Source organism: Microcaecilia unicolor, chromosome 12 (assembly GCF_901765095.1).
Source record: "Microcaecilia unicolor chromosome 12, aMicUni1.1, whole genome shotgun sequence".
Lineage (NCBI taxonomy): Eukaryota > Metazoa > Chordata > Amphibia > Gymnophiona > Siphonopidae > Microcaecilia > Microcaecilia unicolor.
Genome location: NC_044042.1, coordinates 1,978,615 through 2,001,106, shown reverse-complemented (window position 1 = coordinate 2,001,106; position 22,492 = coordinate 1,978,615). Strand labels below are relative to the sequence as shown.

Below are 22,492 nucleotides of genomic sequence, written 5' to 3'. Positions count from 1 at the left end.
TTGCAAAATACAGGGCCCTTGAACTAAAGAGTAGCATGTGCTAACGGACGTTAGTGTTACACTAAGTGTTACATGACCCACAGGTATAAAATAGGACCCACAGCATTTACTTCCAGATTCTATATAGTGCGCCTAGAGATCTGCGCCAAAATCAGCGCGGATTCTATAACAACACGCGTAACTTAATTGGCTTAACAAGTTAATCAGCATTGATAACAGCTCTTAACAAGCAATAATGAGCACCAATTGACCATAATTAGAATTGACACGCACAACTCACTAAGCGTATTCTGTAACGAAGGGCACTGACCTTCTAATGAGTGCAGGCAAGAAGAGGCATGGTTGTGGGCGAGGAAATGGGTGTTTCATGGGCGTTTTGAAATTTACACATCTAGTTATAAACTATGGCCCAGTCTGAACAAATCTACACGCCGGGATTTACACCACATTTTCATTGGTGTAAATGGATGCGCGTAGCTGTAGACACTGAGACATCAACTAAATCTAGGCACCGATTATAGAATCTCCTCCTTAGTCTGGGCTAACCTTTAGTAAAAGGACTCCTACTTTTTTTGTTTGTTTTGTATCTAAATTGTCCAACGTTTGATTGATATCTATTTTATTTTCGGTGAGTGTAGTTTGTTTCCATCAATCAAAATGTCCGATTACCCCAAAATGTTACGCCTCTACTTTCCACCCTCAGGTGTCATAACAAAACAGGTCCTTCTGTCTAGTTACTTAAACGATCACTTACTGTCACGGTGTCGTATCCGAGGATCCCAGTGAGGCTGCCGGTTCCATACGCAATGGAGAACTGCTGCTGGTTGGAGGTGTAGGTGGAAGACTGGTTGGGACTGAACCGGGGGTGGTTGGCTAGACGGAAAACAGAACACAGTAATTCCATCCGCTTCACAGATACGGAGTATGATTACCCCCACGTGTTGGTTCCAAGGCAATTGGAGGCACCTCTTACAGGCAGAGAGATGCCTGGAAAAATGTGGAATATTAATTAGGACGGCAACATGAAGCTGAACTACTCCAAATTATGTACAATGTACTCACCTCCACCTGTCCTACAATGGGCCATGGAGACCCGAGGAGCTGATCACTTCTCTCCAAGGTTTCTACAACTACTGCCCTCAAATTCTCAGCAAGGCAATACTTGAGTAACATAGTAACACAGTAAATGACAGCAGATAAAGACCTGTACGGTCCATCCAGTCTGACCAACAATATAAATTTTACATGGTATGTAATACTTTATACCCAAATTTGATTTGTCCATATAAATAAGACATAAGCATGTGCAAATAATTGTCTACATGAACTGTAAAGTCAAGGAGATTTGGGTTTTGAGCAATCTTGTAGATATTTATTTCACCTGCTGATGGATTTCTAAAAATAGCTTAGATGCTTTTGAAATGGCAGTCTTAGATTTTTTCAAGTATAATATATTATCATCTACCCTTGCTGGTGCTTTTCTAGGCCCAATCAATCTATTGCCATAACTAGAGGCTGTCTGAAGGATCTGTCCTGGGTTACTCACTGCAGGCCTGGCTCTGGCAGTAGGTGGAGGCCACCCACAGGTTGGAGGAGCCGGTGTCAAAGAGAACCAGGAAGTTCTGGGGAGGAGTTCCAATGCTGATCTCTCCGAAGTAGGACATCTAGACAGAAGAGAAAATTGTTATGGTTGTTAACTTTCTTTTTTATTTGAAATACATAAAGTTCACTAGTTTCTGTTGGAAGACTAATGTTTTCCTCCTGGAATTCTTTGTCTTACTTGGATAATAATTTATTGCCCTGGGAGTACGTTTAGGTGGCTCTGTCTAAGTTTTCTTACTTTCTTGAACTGTTGTTTTCTTTTTCTTTTGTATCTTGTTTTAAGCTCAGAGGGATTTGAAGCACACAACACACAAGAAAAAAAGCACCAAGTGCCTTCAAGTCCGGAACGGGTCCTTTAATCAGTTGATGTTGTCTATCATTGACCCGACACGGGCTGTGTTTCGGCACTCAATGCCTGCATCAGGGGTCTACATGCAAATTAAAACATAAATGAATACACAAATAAATTATGAACACATTATTAAAACACATTTATATGTAAAATATAATAGAATAAAACATAAAATCAATTAATCAAAAAATAAATAAACAGAAACCACCTAAAAAAAAAAAAATGCAGGAATGTGCTGACCAGTGATTTTCTTATGATATACATACTTAAATTAACTAACAAATATCCAGCTGTCAATTAAAAAATAATAAATAAAATAATATAATATAATAAAAAAGATAATCATACATTAGCTTTGTTAATTTTACTTATGCTATTGAGGTCAAGTATGTATCATTCAGCCTTGTTAATTTCGAGTTTGTTAATTTAAGGTCGTTCATCATTCCTAGAAGCCCTCTGTAGGGTATCTCATTTTGGAACTCTATGGGAAGCCACATTGAAGCACAGAATACTCTTTATTCACTTTGGGCCCTTTTACAAAGCTGGGGGAGGGCTAACGTGTGGGTAATGTGCGTAAAATTGGCCCTACCGCCAGGGCAGCGCGTGTATCCAGCAGTAATTCTGAGTTTGGCGCATGCCAACTCCCACGGTAGAAAATAGTATATATTTTTATATTTTCTACCGCAAAGGCATTCCCGGTGGTAATCAGCCATGTTGGCATGTAGTCATGGTTACCACGCGGATAGCACATGAGCCCTTACCGCTAAGTCAATTGCTGGCTAGTTTTAATTTTTGCGCACGCCCATTTCCCGTCCCATTAAAAAATGACCTTTTTCCCAGCCATGGTAAAAAGCGGCCCAGCGCATTCCCAAAAGATGGGCCCACACTTCCGCGGCTTTGTAAAATCTCCAATGCATCAATCACGTCCTTGCATGATCACTATCGTCTTTCTCATGTTCTTTATTTATTTGTCACTCAATATGGTCAACTATACTTCATTATCATTATTAATTGACATCTGGATATTTGTTAGTTCATTTAAGTATTTATGTCGTAAGAAAATCACTGGTCAGCACATTCCTGCATTTTTTGTTTATTTAGGTGGTTTCTGTTTATTTTTTGATTAATTGATTTTATGTTTTATTCTATTATATTTTACATATAAATATGTTTTAATAATGTGTTCATAATTTATTTGTATATTTATGCATGTTTTAATTTGCATGTAGACCCTTGGTGCAGGCATTGAGTGCCGAAACACCACATCAACTGATTAAAGGACCTTTTCCGGACTTGAAGGCTCCTGGTGCTTTCTTTCTTGTATCTTGTTTTAAGCCAATTTTCTTCGGAGATCTTGGAATGTAAAATTTGACAATGGTAACAAAAAATGAGTTATCCCACAGGTAAAAGGCATCTCTGTGAAATGCCCAAAGAGCCATCTACATGTCTCTATACAAATTTCTCCCTGCTCCAAAGAAGGTGTCACCGTGTGCGTTTGCTCTGGGTGTATAATGCAAACCCTGCACCCCTGAAGTGCCTGAGGGCCTCTCATATAAAAGCCACTTGTATCTGTGTCTATCCCCTGCACAGTTTGGTAAGAACCATTTTCCATGTGTAAAACATGTGGAAAAGCTTTATCTAATTACCCTGCAAATGCCTTTCAAAATGCGCCAGGGGTTCTAGCAGTGTGCCAGTCTGCAGGGTGCCGGGAAGCAGCGTCTTCCTCTACTCCTCTCTCTCTCCTCTCCTTACACTCTGATGCCCACCTCTTTTCATTTCTGTCTCCTCTCATCACCCTCTTTCTGCCTTTTTTAGTCTTTCTGGCACTGTGGGTGCCTGCCCCTCTTGTCCACTGCTAGTTCTGGTCCTGCTCCCCTGACCCACTCCTTTGCTCAGCTTGGATTTTACATTAAATGAGGTTCTTCTAGGCTGTCTATATTTCTGCACTGAAGGGATATGAATAGGATAAGTACATAAGTGTTCCCATATTGGGACAGACTGAAGGTCCATCAAGCCCAGTATCCTGTTTCCAACAGTGGCCAATCCAGGTCACAAGTACCTGGCAGAAACCCAAAGAGTAGCAACATTCCATGTACAACCCCAAAGAATAGCAAGATTCTAGAATTCTAAAGAATAACAAGATTCCATGCAGAATCCCAAGTACATTACATAAGTGTTGCCATACTGGGATAGACTGAAGGTTCATCAAGCCCAGCATCCAGTTTCCAACAGTGGTCAGTCCAGGTCACAAATACCCGGCAAGATCCTAAAACAAAGACAACACACCAAGGTGCACAGTGTTTCTCACAAACATAGGACAGGTGGATCCTCCTCTACTTCTATCCCACTGTTAGTTGGTGTACCTCAGGGATCTGTCCTGGGACCTCTTCTCTTCTCCATCTATACTTCTTCCCCATTCTCTGTTTCTGTGGATAACACTCTCATCCTTCCTGTCTCATCAGCTCGTAACCTTGGGGTCATCTTCGACTCCTCCCTCTCCTTCTCTGCACATATTCAACAGACTGCTAAAACCTGTCGTTTCTTTCTCTATAATATCACCAAAATTCTCCCTTTCCTTTCTGAGCACACTACCAGAACCCTCATCCACACTCTTATCACCTCTCGCTTAGACTATTGCAACTTGCTTCTCACAGGTCTCCCACTTAGCCATCTCTCTCCTCTTCAATCTGTTCAAAATTCTGCTGCACGACTAATATTCCGCCAGCGTCGTTATGCTCATATTAGCCCTCTCCTCAGGTCACTTCACTGGCTTCCTATCCATTTCCACATACAGTTCAAACTCCTCTTATTGACCTATAAGTGCATTCACTCTGCAGCTCCTCAGTACCTCTCCACTCTCATCTCTCCCTACATTCCTCCCCGGGAACTCCGTTCACTGGGTAAATCTCTCTTATCTGCACCCTTCTCCTCCACTGCTAACTCCAGACTCCGTTCCTTTTATCTTACTGCACCATATGCCTGGAATAGACTTCCTGAGCCGGTACGTCAAGCTCCATCTCTGGCCGTCTTCAAATCTAAGCTAAAAGCCCACCTTTTTGATGCTGCTTTTAACTCCTAACCCTTATTCACTTGTTCAAAACCCTTATTTCATCATCCTCACTTTAATATTCCCTTATCTCTTGTTTGTCTGTCCTAATTAGATTGTAAGCTCTGTCGAGCAGGGACTGTCTCTTCATGTTCAAGTGTACAGCGCTGCGTACGTCTAGTAGCGCTATAGAAATGATAAGTAGTAGTAGGTGTACACAAAACAGCTGGGATCAGTCCAATTCATGTTGAATTCTCATGGACCTGCAGGAGAATAATCCTCCTCATAAGTCATTTTTAGAGTCAGAAAGCAGAAGGCAAGAGACGCAAGGAAGGTAGTGTAAGACTGTACCCACATGTAGGTGCCCCCCTTCACCCATAAGGGCTATGGTAATGGTGTAGAGTTGTGGGGAGTGGGTTTTGGGGGGGATTTGGGGGGCTCAGCACCCAAGGTAAGGGAGCTATGCACCTGGGAGCTATTTTAATTTTAATTTCTTTTTAGAAGTGCCCCCTAGGGTGCCCAGTTGGTGTCCTGGCATGTCAGGGGGACCAGTGCACTACAAATGCTGGCTCCTCCCATGATCAAATGCCTTGGATTTGGCCGGGTTTGAGATGGCCGGCCTCGGTTTCCATTATCGGCAAAAACCGAGGCCGGCCATCTCAAACTCGGCCATCTCTGATATTTGGCCGGCCCCAACCATATTATTGAAACGAAAGATGGCCGGCCATCTCGTTTCGAGAATACGGTCAGCACCGCCCCTTCACGGTGCCGTCCTCGGAGATGGGCGCCCTTAGAGATGGGCGTCCCCGTTCGAAAATGCCCCTCTTTGTACCCACCTCCATGTAGGTTGCTAAGGGCTCGTCAGTGAGATTTGAATTACTGAAGCCATACTTGGTGCCTGGATCGACTGTGGGCACCTCCAATCCTTGTTCTTCCATTGCGTTCCTTATGGACTTGAATCTTTTCAGAGGAACTCTGTGTAGGAGGAAAAGAAAAAGGGGGGCTGAGTGTGGGCAAAAGCTCCCCCTGCTTTCCATTTCCTCAACTGTTTAAAATATATGGAAACTGCAACATACTGGGGCAATTTTGGGCAATTTGAAGGCAAGTGGAAGGATTGTCCTCATGGGTCAGCAAGTCCATTTTAAAACGAATACCCTGCGTGGGGGTTTTCCTTTTAAAATGCTACTGGAAGATGCACATCGGAGTACAAATTCACGCAGGACTTTCCAAATGATAAGGCCATCCAGCTTATAATCGAATGAGAAAAACGCCCAAGTTCCGACCTAAATCGGGAGATGGACGTTTATCTCACAAAAACGAATAAAGCGGTATAATCGAAAGCCGATTTTGGATGTTTTCAACTGCACTCCGTCGCGGATGCGGACAACGTTGATGGGGGCGTGTCAGAGGTGTGGTGAAGGCGGAACTGGGGCGTGGTTATCTGCCGAACAGAGATGGGCGCATTTCACAGATAATGGGACAAAAGTATGCGTTTTTAGCTAGAATTTAGGGCACTTTTCCTGGACCCTGTTTTTCCACGAATAAGGCCCCAAAAAGTGCCCTAAATGACCAGATGACCACTGGAGGGAATCAGGGATGACCTCCCCTGACTCCCCCAGTGGTCATAAACCCCCTCCCACCACAAAAAATGATGTTTCACAACTTTTTATTTTCACCCTCAAATGTCATATCCACCTCCCTGGCAGCAGTATGCAGGTCCCTGGAGCAGTTGTTAGGGGGTGCAGTGGACTTCAGGCAGGTGGACCCAGGCCCATCCCCCCCCTACCTGTTACAATTGTGCTGCTTAATGCTTAGTCGTCCAACCCCCCCGAACCCACTGTACCCACATGTAGGTGCCCCCCTTCACCCCTTAGGGCTATAGTAATGGTGTAGACTTGTGGGCAGTGGGTTTTGAGGGGGATTTGGGGGGCTCTACACACAAGGGAAGGGTGCTATGCACCTGGGAGCTCTTTTACCTTTTGTTTTGTTTTTGTAAAAGTGCCCCCTAGGGTGCCTGGTTGGTGTCCTGGCATGTTAGGGGGACCAGTGCACTACGACTCCTGGCCCCTCCCATGAACAAATGCCTTGGCTTTATTCGTTTTTGAGCTGGGCGATTTCATTGTCCATTATCGCTGAACAGCAAAAACGCCCAGCTCACAACTTGGCGAATAAAACATGGACGTCTATTTGTTTCGAAAATACGGTTGGGTCCGCCCCTTCACGGACCCGTTCTCGGAGATAAACGCCCATGGAGATAGGCGTTTCTGTTCGATTATGCCCCTCCATGTGTACCTGTGACCCCCCCTCGCCTCCTTCTGCCCAACTCTGCCCTTTTCTGCAAGGGGCTAAAGGCAACCAGGCTGTGAAGAGTACAGGTACTTTACCCGGAGAGAAAGATGTAAGTTATCAGCACCAGTGGGGGCCTTATAACTTTCTATAGAAGTACGTTTTTCAGCAGAAAACGCTTGGGTTCCATTGCTGAATGTATTTATATTACATTACATAGAAAGTTAGACCCGCAGTTTGGCTGCTGTTTTTCCAGATGAGCTATGTAGAGGATTTTGCCCCCCCTCCTCTGGAATGCCTTTAGTCTTCCCCACTCTGATCACATAACCTTTCTGTTGTGCAGTAACATAGGACCATCGTTATGAGGAGGGGGGGGGGGGGGCAGCTTTCACTTGGGTAAAAACCCTACAATTGCTTTTCTTATTCATAAACACATTTTCAAACTCTAATAATTTTTCGTTGCAGCTGTTATGGTTACTTGCTTTCATATAACATTGCATTAGATAAAAAATCTCATCTCCCTCTTGAGACGCCTCTATCCTGGGTTGTGCCACTGAGACTCACCTTTGCAGTCCATTGGAAAGTTGGAGGAAGGCCAGTACTAGGAGCAGAAACCTCATGGTCTTTAAATTTGATAACCACAAATTTTTCTAATCAGAATTTTCACCAACAGTCCAGGTGATTATCTGTCCGATGTGTTGGAAAAACCTCCAGACAAAAAGAGAACACCTTCGAAAAATTCCGCTTCGCTTTGTGTGGACCTGACAAAGGTCAATCACAGATTAAGTTAGTCCAACAAAACAGTACCTGCTCCAGTTTGCTACCCTTCAAAGTTGATTAGTTCAGACCCCCACTATCTCTCCAAAAATATGTGTCAGCTGAAGGGTAACACCGGGTTCCAAAGAGAGGAGAAACTGAACTGCCAAGCTGAAAAATGCTGGACACTTATTGGTCTATGCATTCTTATATATCCTTCTGCCTGCCACCCACACACCATTGTGCTGCCATGCACTGCCAAGGTATATATGTTACACAATGACACACTGCACTCATGTGTGTCTGCAAACCTTTATCTCATGCCAGCTTTCTAAGTGCTTGGGTGAACCAAGAAACAGACTTCTTATCTGGTTCTAAATGCACCAACCTGAAAATCCCAAACCGCTTAACCTTGCCTCTGTAATCTTTTTGTAACCGGCATGTGACCCAAAATCTACAGACGAAGGACAACACAATCATCTAGCACAAAAGGGGAATTCCCTCTATGTATAAAGCAATTTCTTCCCTTTTCCTTCTATTTTCAAAATATAACCATTAAGACTAGGACATTCCATGCTCAGGTAAACGTTTCCTGATGTTGTGCAAGGAATAAGGGACTGACTGTTAATTTTTTTGTTTTGTTACATTTGTACCCCATGCTTTCCCACTCATGGCAGGCTCAATGTGGCTTACATATTGTATACAGGTACTTATTTGTACCTGGGGCAATGGAGGGTTAAGTGACTTGCTCAGAGTCACAAGGAGCTGCCTGTGCCTGAAGTGGGAATCAAACTCAGTTCCTCAGGACCAAAGTCCACCACCCTAACCACTAGGCCACTCCTCCACTCCTAATTTGTTTTCTAGCTGAAGACATCAAACTATGTGAAAGTGTCGATACCATGTAGGATAAAATTCTATTAGGAAAGGAGCTGGAGATCCTCAGGAATGGGATGTTTGCTGGTAGATCAGATTGAAGTGAATGATCGCATATTTATTCTTTCAGCTATAACCCAGCAAAAGCACAGAAGAACAAGCTGATCAATGAAGATCAAGTGCCATCAAGTCATGGATGACTCCGGGTGACCATGTAGATATGCTTTCCCCAGCGTGAACTGTCTTTGGAGGCTCCTCAATTGCATGTTCATAGTTGATGTGATTTATTTATGCATTTGAAATATTTATTAACTGCACTATCCATGGTTCTAGGTGGTGTACATAAGAACACACACAATATATCATAAAAACCGATGACCCATTATAACGAACATAAACAATAAAATAGACTGACACCATCAAACACAAAATAGCAGCTTGCAAGAAAACAGGGTCACTTGCTCAAAGACGTAATGCACCGAAAGCCATAACATGGCTAAATATAGTGAGCCAAATTAGGTGAGCCTTCAACAATTTTCTAAAACGTAAAACAGAATCAACAGTTCTTAACTCAAAAGGCAACACGTTCCAAAGGTATCCACCTTCCACACGGACTATGATTGAATGAATCCATCTTGCTGTTGCTCTTTCAACGCTCATCTGGTCATGACATAATGGGGGAGATTCTAGATATGGCGCCTAAAAAGAAATTGGTGTTGAAATCAGTGCTGACTAAGCGTATTGTATAATCAGTACCTAGATTTAGGCACTGATTATAGGGGAAATGGGACTTGATATACTGCCTTTCTGAGGTTTTTGCAACTACATTCAAAGTGGTTTACATATATACAGGTACTTATTTGTACCTGGGGCAATGGAGGGTTAAGTGACTTGCCCAGAGTCACAAGGAGCTGCAGTGGGAATTGAACTCAGTTCCCCAGGATCAGAGTCCACTGCACTAACCACTAGGCTACTCCTCCACTCATTCCACCAATAAGAGCCAACCTCATCAGTGATGTCACAATGGCTTGATTGCTCAATACCTGGCTCACTTCTGATATTGTGATGTCATAAGGGAAAGGGGGAAAGGGAAATGGGACTTGATATACTGCCTTTCTGAGGTTTTTTGCAACTACATTCAAAGTGGTTTACATATATTCAGGTACTTATTTTGTACCAGGGGCAACGGAGGGTTAAGTGACTTGCCCAGAGTCACAAGGAGCTGCAGTGGGAATCAAACTCAGTTCCCCAGGATCAAAGTCCACTGCATTAACCACTAGGCTACTCCTCCATAGAATACACTTAGTTGATATTTCAGCGCCTAAATCTACGCACATCCATTTACACCAATGAAAATGTGGCGTAAATCCCAGTGCGTAGATTTAGATGCACTGGGCCATATTCTATAACTAGGTGCGTAAATTTCAGAATGCTCATAAAATGCCCATTTCCCCACCTATAACTATGCCCCTTTTCACCCGCGCACGTTAGAACACACATCATTACAGATTACACTTAGTGAGTTGTGCGCCTAAATTCTAATCAGTGCCAATTAGTGCTCATTATTACTTGTTAAGTGCTGATACCAGCGCTCATTAGCTTGTTAAATTCAGCGCATTGGCATAGAATCTGTGCCAATCTGTATGCACACTATATAGAATCCGGGGGAATGTATCCAAAATAAGGTAGTTTCAATCTGCTCACTGGGCCTCAAGTGAGAATTCAGGTTTCTTCCAGTCCAGGACCCAGCTGTTTTTCGTTTTAGGTGAGAGGAAGAAGAAGAAGAAACAAAACAGCAAAGATGACCAACAAAAGCAAAAAACAAAAAACAAAAAATATAAAAAAAAACCCAAAAATATAAAAATAAATTGCATGTTCATAGTTGATGTGATTTATTTATGCATTTGAAATATTTATTAACTGCACTATCCATGGTTCTAGGTGGTGTACATAAGAACACACACAATATATCATAAAAACCGATGACCCATTATAACGAACATAAACAATAAAATAGACTGACACCATCAAACACAAAATAGCAGCTTGCAAGAAAACAGGGTCACTTGCTCAAAGACGTAATGCACCGAAAGCCATAACATGGCTAAATATAGTGAGCCAAATTAGGTGAGCCTTCAACAATTTTCTAAAACGTAAAACAGAATCAACAGTTCTTAACTCAAAAGGCAACACGTTCCAAAGGTATCCACCTTCCACACGGACTATGATTGAATGAATCCATCTTGCTGTTGCTCTTTCAACGCTCATCTGGTCATGACATAATGGGGGAGATTCTAGATATGGCGCCTAAAAAGAAATTGGTGTTGAAATCAGTGCTGACTAAGCGTATTGTATAATCAGTACCTAGATTTAGGCACTGATTATAGGGGAAATGGGACTTGATATACTGCCTTTCTGAGGTTTTTGCAACTACATTCAAAGTGGTTTACATATATACAGGTACTTATTTGTACCTGGGGCAATGGAGGGTTAAGTGACTTGCCCAGAGTCACAAGGAGCTGCAGTGGGAATTGAACTCAGTTCCCCAGGATCAGAGTCCACTGCACTAACCACTAGGCTACTCCTCCACTCATTCCACCAATAAGAGCCAACCTCATCAGTGATGTCACAATGGCTTGATTGCTCAATACCTGGCTCACTTCTGATATTGTGATGTCATAAGGGAAAGGGGGAAAGGGAAATGGGACTTGATATACTGCCTTTCTGAGGTTTTTTGCAACTACATTCAAAGTGGTTTACATATATTCAGGTACTTATTTTGTACCAGGGGCAACGGAGGGTTAAGTGACTTGCCCAGAGTCACAAGGAGCTGCAGTGGGAATCAAACTCAGTTCCCCAGGATCAAAGTCCACTGCATTAACCACTAGGCTACTCCTCCATAGAATACACTTAGTTGATATTTCAGCGCCTAAATCTACGCACATCCATTTACACCAATGAAAATGTGGCGTAAATCCCAGTGCGTAGATTTAGATGCACTGGGCCATATTCTATAACTAGGTGCGTAAATTTCAGAATGCTCATAAAATGCCCATTTCCCCACCTATAACTATGCCCCTTTTCACCCGCGCACGTTAGAACACACATCATTACAGATTACACTTAGTGAGTTGTGCGCCTAAATTCTAATCAGTGCCAATTAGTGCTCATTATTACTTGTTAAGTGCTGATACCAGCGCTCATTAGCTTGTTAAATTCAGCGCATTGGCATAGAATCTGTGCCAATCTGTATGCACACTATATAGAATCCGGGGGAATGTATCCAAAATAAGGTAGTTTCAATCTGCTCACTGGGCCTCAAGTGAGAATTCAGGTTTCTTCCAGTCCAGGACCCAGCTGTTTTTCGTTTTAGGTGAGAGGAAGAAGAAGAAGAAACAAAACAGCAAAGATGACCAACAAAAGCAAAAAACAAAAAACAAAAAATATAAAAAAAACCCCAAAAATATAAAAATAAAAAAAAAATATATATAAAAAACATCAAAATTTAAAATTAATCATAAGATATGTATTTAAAAGATGAATCCATCAAAATCAAAAAATTACATAAAAAAGACGACACTTTGGATGTAAAAATGAAGCATCAACTTTATTAGCCAAACGGTAGCAGGGAGAAATACTATTTCTTTTTTTTTTTGCATAGATCAGAGACGCTGCTCTGATCTTCTCCACTCAACAACTTTGTTTCCAGTACATTGAGCACTATAGCTTCAGTTTATTGGTAAGACAGACATATTCTTTTTATATTTGGATAGAATTAATAATCAACAGATGGCAGAGAAGACTCCTGACGCAGGCCAGTACGGCCGAAACACAGCTGTGTCGAGTCCCCCTTTCTCCCTGCTACAGTTTGGCTAATAAAGTTGATTCTTCATTTTTACATCCAAAAGTGTCGTCTTTTTTATGTAATTTTTTGATTTTGATGGATTCATCTTTTAAATACATATCTTATGATTAATTTTAAATTTTGATGTTTTATATATATATTTTTTATTTTTATATTTTTTGTTTTTTGTTTTCTGCTTTTGTTGGTCATCTTTGCTGTTTTGTTTCTTGTTGATTTCCTTGCGAAGACTGGTTTCTTCTGTTTCTTCTTAGATGTCCATGAAAATCACTGCCAACATGACATCTTCAACACATCAATACTTTTTCTGTCCTGTTTCTTGTGGTTCATCTCTTGCATCCATAGAGTATAGTAGAAAAAAACTATGGTATGTACAATTTGGATCTTTGTAAGGATACATCCTTATTCATAAATTTTCTCTAACCCTTTCATTCAATGCCAGTCACTATTGTATTTATTGACTGCTGGAGACCTTCTCATTGATAATTGACCCCAGGAGGCAGAAACCGTCTATGAATTCTATGGCTTTGTCATAGATGTCAGAATGGGGGAAGCCAGAGGTACCTTGACACCTCCCACACCTTCCTTCCCTTCCTCCACCGTGAAGTGTTTAGCTTCTTACCTCCCTTCTCTTGGGGTGGCAATGCAACAATCAGCATTAGAGAAGATGTCCCTCCAAAACAGTTGGCCATGATGCCTCTTCTGTAATGATGATTGTAGAGCCAGTGATCCAGGAGGAAGGTAAGATGCTGGACACCTTGCAGGGGAGGGGGGCGAGGGAAGGAAGGAGAGCGATACTAGAGACCATGGGGAGGGGGAAGTTAGGGAAGCAGAGAAATGCTGGATACCATGGGGAAGGGAGAGTGTTGCTGGACTATGATGGAATAGTAGGGAAGGGGAGATGCTACGGTTGGGAGCAGAGCTTGGACCATCCAAACAAAAGGAGTTCCACTACCCTTGGTCTTCATTCCACTACCCTTGGTCTTCATTACTAGTTCTGAAACTGGTCGCGGTATCTTCTGTCATAACTTTTGTCTTCTTTACATTTAGTTACAATCCCATTCTTTCAGTTATTTTTTTTAGCTATGGAGGGCCACTAAATTGTTTTTTTTTTTAGATCTGTTTGCTGATTGTTTGACTGTACCTCTTTCCTATCCATAATTTGTAATTCTTTTTTTTTCCTAAGTCTTTTAGTCTGTAAAAAGCCAGACCTGTGCGGTATAGTAAATGTGAATAAAGAATATCGGAGATTGTTGATGTTTGGCCCACAAGTTAAACCGATAACGAATCTAACCTAATCCAGTTTATATATTCCACTAAATCCCTCAGGTGTAAAATAGCTTTAATTTTCATTAGGAACTACAGGGATTTGCACCCACAGTCACCAATATAGTAATAACAGGCCAACAATAAAGGTTCACAGTATCAAGATTCTACAGTTTGAAAACTTTTTTCAAACAAGTATGTTTCTGATCAAGTAGGAATTGTGGGAATTTGTTCCACAGCTTGGCTGGCGGTATGAAAAAGAAAAATGTATGATCTTTTGAACTTGTCCATTTCTTGTATCAGGGAAATGTAATGCATTTTGATTACTAGACCTTAGACCTTCCCTATTGGAACAGAGATCACATGTACCATGTACTGTGGAATTAAGCCATGGATAATTTTGAAGATTAGACAGCTGACCTTAAAAAGCATTTGAACACTTACAAGGCACCAATGTAGGTGGATAAGAATAGATGGTATTCTATCCAAGTTTTTCACATCGTGAATAATCCCGGCTGCTTCATTCTGTATCGTAAAAGGACACAACTTTGTCTTACTTCTTTGTCAGTTGAAAACCAATCTGTTTTGTTATGCTCTGCCTTGTCTGGAGGAAAGGATTCCTCATTAGAGTAATAAGATGCCCAGGAAATCCTATTTTCCTAAGGACTTTCCACAGTTTTAAAACTGAAAGTATGAAGATTCAAAGCCAGAATCAAGAAAAGATGAGCAACGGCAAAAAGTTGAAATCAAGAAACTAACAGTGAATTTTCAGCTAACTGTTATAATGACTGTTGTGGGCAGAATTAGACTCTGATAAGCAACGCCAGGCTTATGTCCAGCCACCTGCATTGAACATCTAGGTTTGATTGGCCGTTTGCCACTGAGATTTATGTGGTTCTGGCCAATATTCAGACACGATCTGATGAGACATACAGGACCAGAATCTACATACAGGATCTCTCCATGCCGATCCCCCTTCCTCCTGACTCCCCCCACAAAACATTTGGGCTCCACATGATGTTCCCTCCTCCCTCTCAACCCCCCACCCCAAAACACTTGGGCCCCCCCCCCCAAGCCAATCCCTGCTCCCCAACAGCATTGCTCCATGAACTAGAACCTGCCATCCCCAACCTCTGTAGGTTTCCTGGGCCTACCTTTAAATCTCTGGCGGTCTAGGGGATTGTTGGGGGCAGGAACAATCCCCAGTTGCTCCTGCCTTTTGTGACACCAACAGTAAAATGACTACCATAACCTTTAGATAGGCAGAAGAGTAGAGAATGCAACATGAGCTCCAACGCAGGTAGTGTTCAACAAAAAACTTTATTAGCACCAAACAGAGACCCGACAGGGGCCGTGTTTCAGCGGGAAGACCCGCCTGCCCCAGGGGTCAAGGATTACACTGTATAAAAACATATATAATAAACATCAGTATTCTATAATTATTAAGATATTTAAAAGATATCTATCTATAAAAGAATTACCATCAAAGAATAATAATACTGGACACAAGTAAAAATGTCAAATAAATATATGTAAAAAAAAAACCTCACATATAGGTCTGCATATTAAAATATAAATACATTAATAAACTGTGGTAATCATAATAAAATCAGGCAAATATAGTACAGGAAACTACTCAAAGTAATCTGCATTACATGTCTTTTGTACACTTTAATGTCACTGTAAAACTGACTATGGGGTCCGTTCACTAAGCAGCGGGATAAGGGCCATGTGCTAGCAATGGGGGCTGGTTTTCCCATGTGCCAGGGCCATAGGAGCTGATTCTGTGGGTGTTTGAGCACCCCCACTATCGACAAAATTCCATGTATGTGTCCAGGGAGGGGTTATTTCCACTGGGCTTAGGTCCCCCGATCATTTAAAAAAGTTGGCTCCTATGGCCAGAGCTCTTTTTATTGCAGCGGGTGAAAAGCCCTCAGACACACATGGCCATGCGACAGGGAGTCCTTACCGCAACCCATTGAGGTGGCGATAAGGGCTCCTATGCTAACCTGGCGGTAATCGGGCAGAGTGCAGTGATGCCTGATTACCACCGGCTTATCACCGAGCAAGCAAGCCATTTCTGGGGGTTTTCTTTCTCCCCTGGAAATGGCACACACTTGGGGCGGGACTACCACTGGCAGCCACGTCGGGCCAGCGTCAGTCCCAGAAGAGCGAGCAGTAAACCCGCTTTGGGCTTACAGGACTGCCTTCATTGCCTTCCTGCATGAAAAAGAGGTTTAATCCTCCTGGCTTCCTGGTTTGTCACTTGTTCACGCTCAGTTGTATCATAAGCACATAAGCACCGCCATACTGGGAAAAGACCAAGGGTCCATCAAGCCCAGCATCCTGTCTCAGACAGCAGCCAATCCAGGTTTCAAGAACCCGGCAACCCCCCCCCCCCCCCCAAAAAAAAAAAAAATGTAATAATGCTCAATGGACTTTTCCTTCAGGAATCTGTCCAAACCCCCCTTAAACTCTGTAAGACCAGCTGCTGTCACTACATTCTCTGGCAACGAGTTCCAGAGCCCAACTACACGCTGAGTAAAGAAAAACTTTCTCCTATTTGTTTTAAAGCTACCATATTCATCCTCTTCGGTTTCTGATTTTATGATGTCTTCAGATGTCTGACTGAAATCAGGGCCGCCGAGAGGGAGGGGGGAAAGGGGGCAAAATTCCCCAGGCCTGGCCTTGGCGCCGGCAAGCTTCTTAAAAGTACATAAGTATTGTCATACTGGGACAGACCAAAGGTCCATCAAGCCCAGCATCCTGTTTCCAACAGTGGCCAATCCAGGCCACAAATACCTGGCAAGAACCCAAAAATATCCCAGAAATAATCGGTGGATTTTCCCCGTCCATTTTAATAATGGTCTATGGACTTTTCCTTTAGGAAGCTGTCCAAAACTTTTTAAAACCACATTCCCTGGCAACGAACTCCAGAGCCCAATTACACGTTGAGTGAAGAATCATTTTCTCCGATTCATTTTAGATTTACTACTTTACCTGCCTGCTTCTGGGTCTCTCCTGTTCCCATGTGCTGCCCAGGACCTGGATGATTACATCAACATGATATTGCATTAATGCAATTATCTGGGTCCAGACTCCCAGGACAGAGGAGCGCTGGAGCAGGAGAGGACAGAGTGAGGGAGCAGCGCAGTAGTGACTCTGAGACAGAAAGGTGCGGGGGTGGGGGCCTGTGGGGGCCTGTGGGGGCTGGGAGGCACGGGGGTCCAGTCCTGCCCTGGGCCCGGCTGTGTCTCTCGGCGGCCCTGGCTGAAATTTGCTCAACTAGTTCATCCTCACAACCCTCTTTTTCATCATAGCATTGAGGATTATTGTCAATGGATGAAAACTCTTCATAGCTTTCAACGTGGTGGGCTTCAAAACATCATTTTCAGCCATATCTTGTGTGTCCATTTCTGGGTGTTTAAACCCACAGTGAGCAATGCAATGCTGAACGGTTATGCTGCTAACATTTCGCCAGCCATCAGCAATCAACTGCGCTGCTTGTACAAGATCAATCTTTGCACTGGCTTCTTTTGCTGTTGAGGATGTTGTAAGCAACATTTCTTCTATAGCTTCAAGGTTGTAAGTTATCGGTTTAGCATGGTATAAGGTGTTCAAATTGTTCATGATTCCCACTCCATTGGTTGCACCAGAGATGTGGTGTTGGGAGACAGAAATTCCACCTGGATGTTTTTCAAAGAGTCGATGTGTGGGTGACCTACACAATTATCAAGGACTAGCACAATCTTTCTAGACCTCCTGTGTAATTCAACGTCCCAGCTCATTAACCAGTTCCTAAAAACTGTCTTGTCAGCCATGACTTTTTATTAGCATGATACAGAACAGGTCAACTTTCCATACTGATCCCTTTGAAACACCGCGGCTTTGCACTTTTTCCTATAACCAGCAGCTTACGTTTATCAGTTCCTGACATGTTGGACCAGTATAGCACTGTTACACGATCCATTGCTTTCTTTGAGCACGTCAATATTGTGTGTTTATAGGTCAGGGAACCATCCAATGTGGCACAGAAAACTCTGTTTCGTCGACATTGTAGATGTCATTTGCACAAAATCTACAAAGCAAACGAGGAAGTTTTGTGGCTTTCCATTGTTCAGTACTTACAGCATCAGTACTGTCTTTCTCACCATGTGTTCTCTTAAACTTTATCCTGAACCTGCATTTCCACCATGACAACCAGCCATCTGTTGCTTAAAATCGTTGTGACCGAGTTTTCTAGCGAACTCTGACTTGCTTTTTAACATTGGTCCACTCACACGATCACCTCTTCCTGTTACAGTTGAGAACCATCGATTCAGGGCCCCTCATCTACATCAGGATCTTTACATTCACGTTTCCATTTTTGAGAAACTCCCTGTTGTCTCTCAATTAATATCAATTCGTTTATCGATGTCTCTTGTTGTTGTACAACATGTGCTATTTTGGATTTTGGCACTCCGATAATCTCTGCCAGTCGGTTGTTGACTGGTGTTTGGCAGTTGTCTTTTCAATTTTTCAAGCAAGGCGATTTTGCGAGTGTTAAATCTTTCATTTGCATTTTTACTGCACACACCACAGATGGAACGTGACACACCCCGCAGCATGCTTTGATGACGTTTAACGGATGTTACTAGCCCAATTAAGTGGTGCGCTGTCCCAAATAAGCGAAACCTTTCCCCTTTATAAATGTGCTTTGTTTTTGTTCTCCCTGATTTGGACCAAATAAGCATCTGCCCTGATTAACCGGTGTCCCTAATGTCTGGAATCTAATGTATATGATTCTTTCTTCAATGTGCTCTTCCATCTCTCCATTGGCACATAAAACATCTTAGAGACTCCTATTCCATCTAGATTACTAATTTTTTACGTTATCCTTCAAATACGTGATCCACAACTCACTAGGTATCAAACACCTAGTTTGAGTGAAATCCAACAGTCACAAGTTCTTAGCACGAACCATGTTCTCCAACTTAGGATCATCAAACTGTCCTAATAAATGCCATACCAGTATCTTCATTTTCATGGGCTGTGGAGTTAAATTCTCCAGCTGCTTCTCAACCCCTTGCAACTTTCCCTCCTGATTTCCTATCTCAGAAAATTCAGAAGTGGAAATAAGAGAGTCATGGAGTTGTTTCAGTCCTCACAATCGTTTCCCAGTGATCTGAAGTCACACTAGTTTAGAGCCCAGGAATTTAGAGGGCACAACACCAGGGCCAGGAAGTATTATTGGGAGGGGGACCCAAGCTTTGGCTAGAATAGGACACCAACCTGTCCCACAGCAAACCCTGAGGCACACAATGCTGGACCTTCCCAGTTTCAGGGTTCTCTTAGTGGTTACTGAGGAAGAGCAGACTGGATGGGCCATTTGGCTCTTATATGCCATCATGTTTCTATGTTCTCCTCTGTCACCTTACAGTCCTGCCACACGATAACTTGTCATTCCTCTACTAACACCTCTAGGGACTGCTCAGTACTTAGAGCATAAGAATATAAGAGTAGCCATACTGGGTTAGACCCATGGTCCATCTAGCCCCGTATCCTGTTTCCACATAGTGGCCAAGCCAGGTCTCAAGTACCTGGCAGAAACCCAAATTGTGATAACATTCCATACTACAAATCCCATGGCAAGCAGTTGCTTCCCATGTCTGCCTGAATAGCAGACTATGGACTTTTCCTCCAGGAATTTGTCCAAACCTTTTTTAAACCCAGATATGCTAACTGCTGTTACCACCTCCTCCGGCAAAGAGTTCCAGAGCTTATAACCATTTGTTGAGTGAAAGAATATTTCCTCCTATTTGTTTTAAAAGTATTTCCATGTAACTTCCTCGAGTGTCCCCTAGTCTTTGTACTTCTGGAGCGAGTAAAAAATTGATTTATTCTGCTCGTTCTACACCACTCAGGATTTTGTAGACCTCAATCATATCGCCCCTCATCCGTCTCTTTTTCAAGCTGAAGAGCCCTAACCTCTTTAGCCTTTCCTCATACAAGAGGAGTTCCATCTCATTTATCATTTTGGTCACTCTTCTTTGAACCTTTTCTAATTCTGCTATATCTTTTTTGAAATACGGCGACCGGAAATGAATGCAATACTCGAGGTGCGGACGCACCATGGAATGATACAAAGGCATTATAGTATTTTCAGACTTATTCACTATCCCTTTCCTAATAATTTCTAGCATCCTGTTTGCTTTTTTGGCCGCCACCGCACACTGAGCAGAAGATTGCAGCGTATTATCTACAATGACACCTAGATCTTCTTCTTGAGTGCTGACCCCAATGTGGACCCTAGTATCAGGTAACTATGATTCGGATTATTCTTTCCAATGCGCATCACCTTGCATTTGTCCACATTAAATTTCATCTGTCATTTGGATGCCCAGTCTTCCAATTTCCTGAGGTCTTCCTGCAATATTTCACAGTCTGCAAGTGTTTTCACAACCTTGAACAATTTTGTATCATCTGCAAATTTAATCACCTTACTCGTCATTCCGATTTCCATATCATTTATAAATATGTTAACTAGCACCAGTCCCAGTACTGATCCCTGCAGCACTCCACTGTTCATCCTCCTTCATTGAGAGAAATGACCATTTAACCCTACCCTCTGTTTTCCATCCAATAACCAATTCCTAATTCACACCAGAACCTTGCCTGCTATCCCATTACTCTTTAATTTTTCTCAGGAGTCTCTCATGAGAAACTTTATCAAAAGCTTTCTGAAAATCTAGATACACTACATCAACTGGCTCACCTTTATCCAGGTTTATTCACACCTTCAAAGAAATGAAGCAAATTGGTGAGGCAAGACTTCCCTTGGCTGAATCCATGACGACTCTGTCCCATTAAACCATGTTTGTCTATGTGTTCTGTAATTTTATTCTTTATAATAATTTCCTGGATCAGCCCTAGATCCCTTTTCAAAAATTGACATCACATTGGCCACTTTCCAATCTTCAGGTACTACAGACGATTTTAACAACAGGTTACATATTACTAACAGCAGATCAGCAATTTCATTCTGAGTTCTTTGAGTACCCTTGGATGTATGCCATCTGGTCCAGTTGATTTACTACTTTTTAATTTGTCAGTTTGACTCAAGGATTGCTGTGTAGTCACATCAGTGATTGCAGGGGTGTGAAGGGAGGGGAATCCTGCAAAGGAGCTGAGTGACACCTCTAATACCTCGGGGATCAGGGCTGCGGTTTCTCCACTAGTGGAGAATAGCACAGAAGGAACAAACTGCTTGACAACAAGCTCCACAATTGAAATTTAAGATGAAAAAAGCTCAGATCCTGCCTTTCCTTTTACTCACATAGGAAGGTGAAGATCAAGATCAATTTTATCTGACATTCTTCCTATATATGAAATTAATTTAAGGGATGACAACAACTTTTAACAACACAAGTTGGCCAATATTCAGTCTGCAGGAGGCAGGCTGGCTAATACCCCATTGGTGCTGAGCCTGGATATTCAATGTCAGGCCATTTCCAGTGAGTGGCATTGATATCTTTTTTTTTTTTTTTTGGGGGGGGGGGGGGGTCTGACTTAAAGGCTTCTATTTATGTGGTCTGATCTGGCTGCTAACCAGTGAACCCCAGTTACTCTTGTCCAAGTTGGCTCTGGCCATAAAATGGATGCCGTGAGTTCTAGAGGTAGGCTCATGCTACTACCTAGTGGTGGATACCCAGAATACCCTTCCAGTGGAGTTGATTGAGACAAAAACAATGACAGAATTAAAAAATGTGTGGTATAGACACAGAGGATCCTTACATAGGAAGAGGATGAGAATTAAAGCAAAACTTAAATGACCTTCACACCTAAACAAGGAATAGAAGGACGTAACCTTCATGGAGCAGAAGGTACAACTCTAATTACCTTACTAGGCAGCCTAGATGGACCATACTTTTTTTTTTTTTTGTTACATTTGTACCCTGCGCTTTCCCACTCATGGCAGGCTCAATGCGGCTTACATGGGCATGGCTTTATTTGCCATCATTTACTATATTACTATGTAAGAAGAGGGGTTTTACCCTGAGAGGGGTCAAGCTGGGGAAAGTGGCCCCAGAAGAAGGAGGTTTTACCCTCAGAAGGGATAAAATTATGGAAGATGGCCCCTGGGGAAGATGTTCTCCATACACTATGGATATATTTAAGAAATTGGTGGATGAGCTCCTGAAAAGTGCGAAGATCATTTGGTGTCTAGATGGACTTAGACTCTAGGTCATAGTTGTGGATCCAAGAAAACACCATTTTTTAGGTCATGAAGACATTTCTTTCCATGGTGAACAAACCTGTTATGACAGTACTTCCTTCTGTCCCCCCCTCCTCCCGTCCCCGCCTTCCACCATCACCACAGCTAAGGATCTGGCACAGTTTAATCCAAGATGATTGACTGCTTATCTTCCTTTAACTTGACTCTTTTGAACATTTGAAGGTTATGCATTTT

General features: G+C 42.5%; 1 protein-coding gene across 3 annotated transcripts in view; it reads right to left on the bottom strand.

Annotated features, from left to right (window-relative positions):
* Window positions 1-22,492, bottom strand: part of LOC115482011 (gastricsin-like) — a 61,689-nt gene that overhangs the window by 8,608 nt on the left and 30,589 nt on the right. For 2 of the 3 annotated variants that reach the window (XM_030221545.1, XM_030221546.1), the window contains exons 2-4: window positions 5,837-5,975; window positions 1,547-1,664; window positions 755-873 (exon numbers count right to left, since the gene is read on the bottom strand). In XM_030221545.1, coding sequence (XP_030077405.1) covers window positions 755-873; window positions 1,547-1,664; window positions 5,837-5,975 — 376 coding nt within the window. Of the gene's footprint in view, window positions 1-754; window positions 874-1,546; window positions 1,665-5,836; window positions 5,976-7,850; window positions 8,271-22,492 lie in introns of those variants that run through there. The other variant, XM_030221544.1, reaches the window with a different exon arrangement.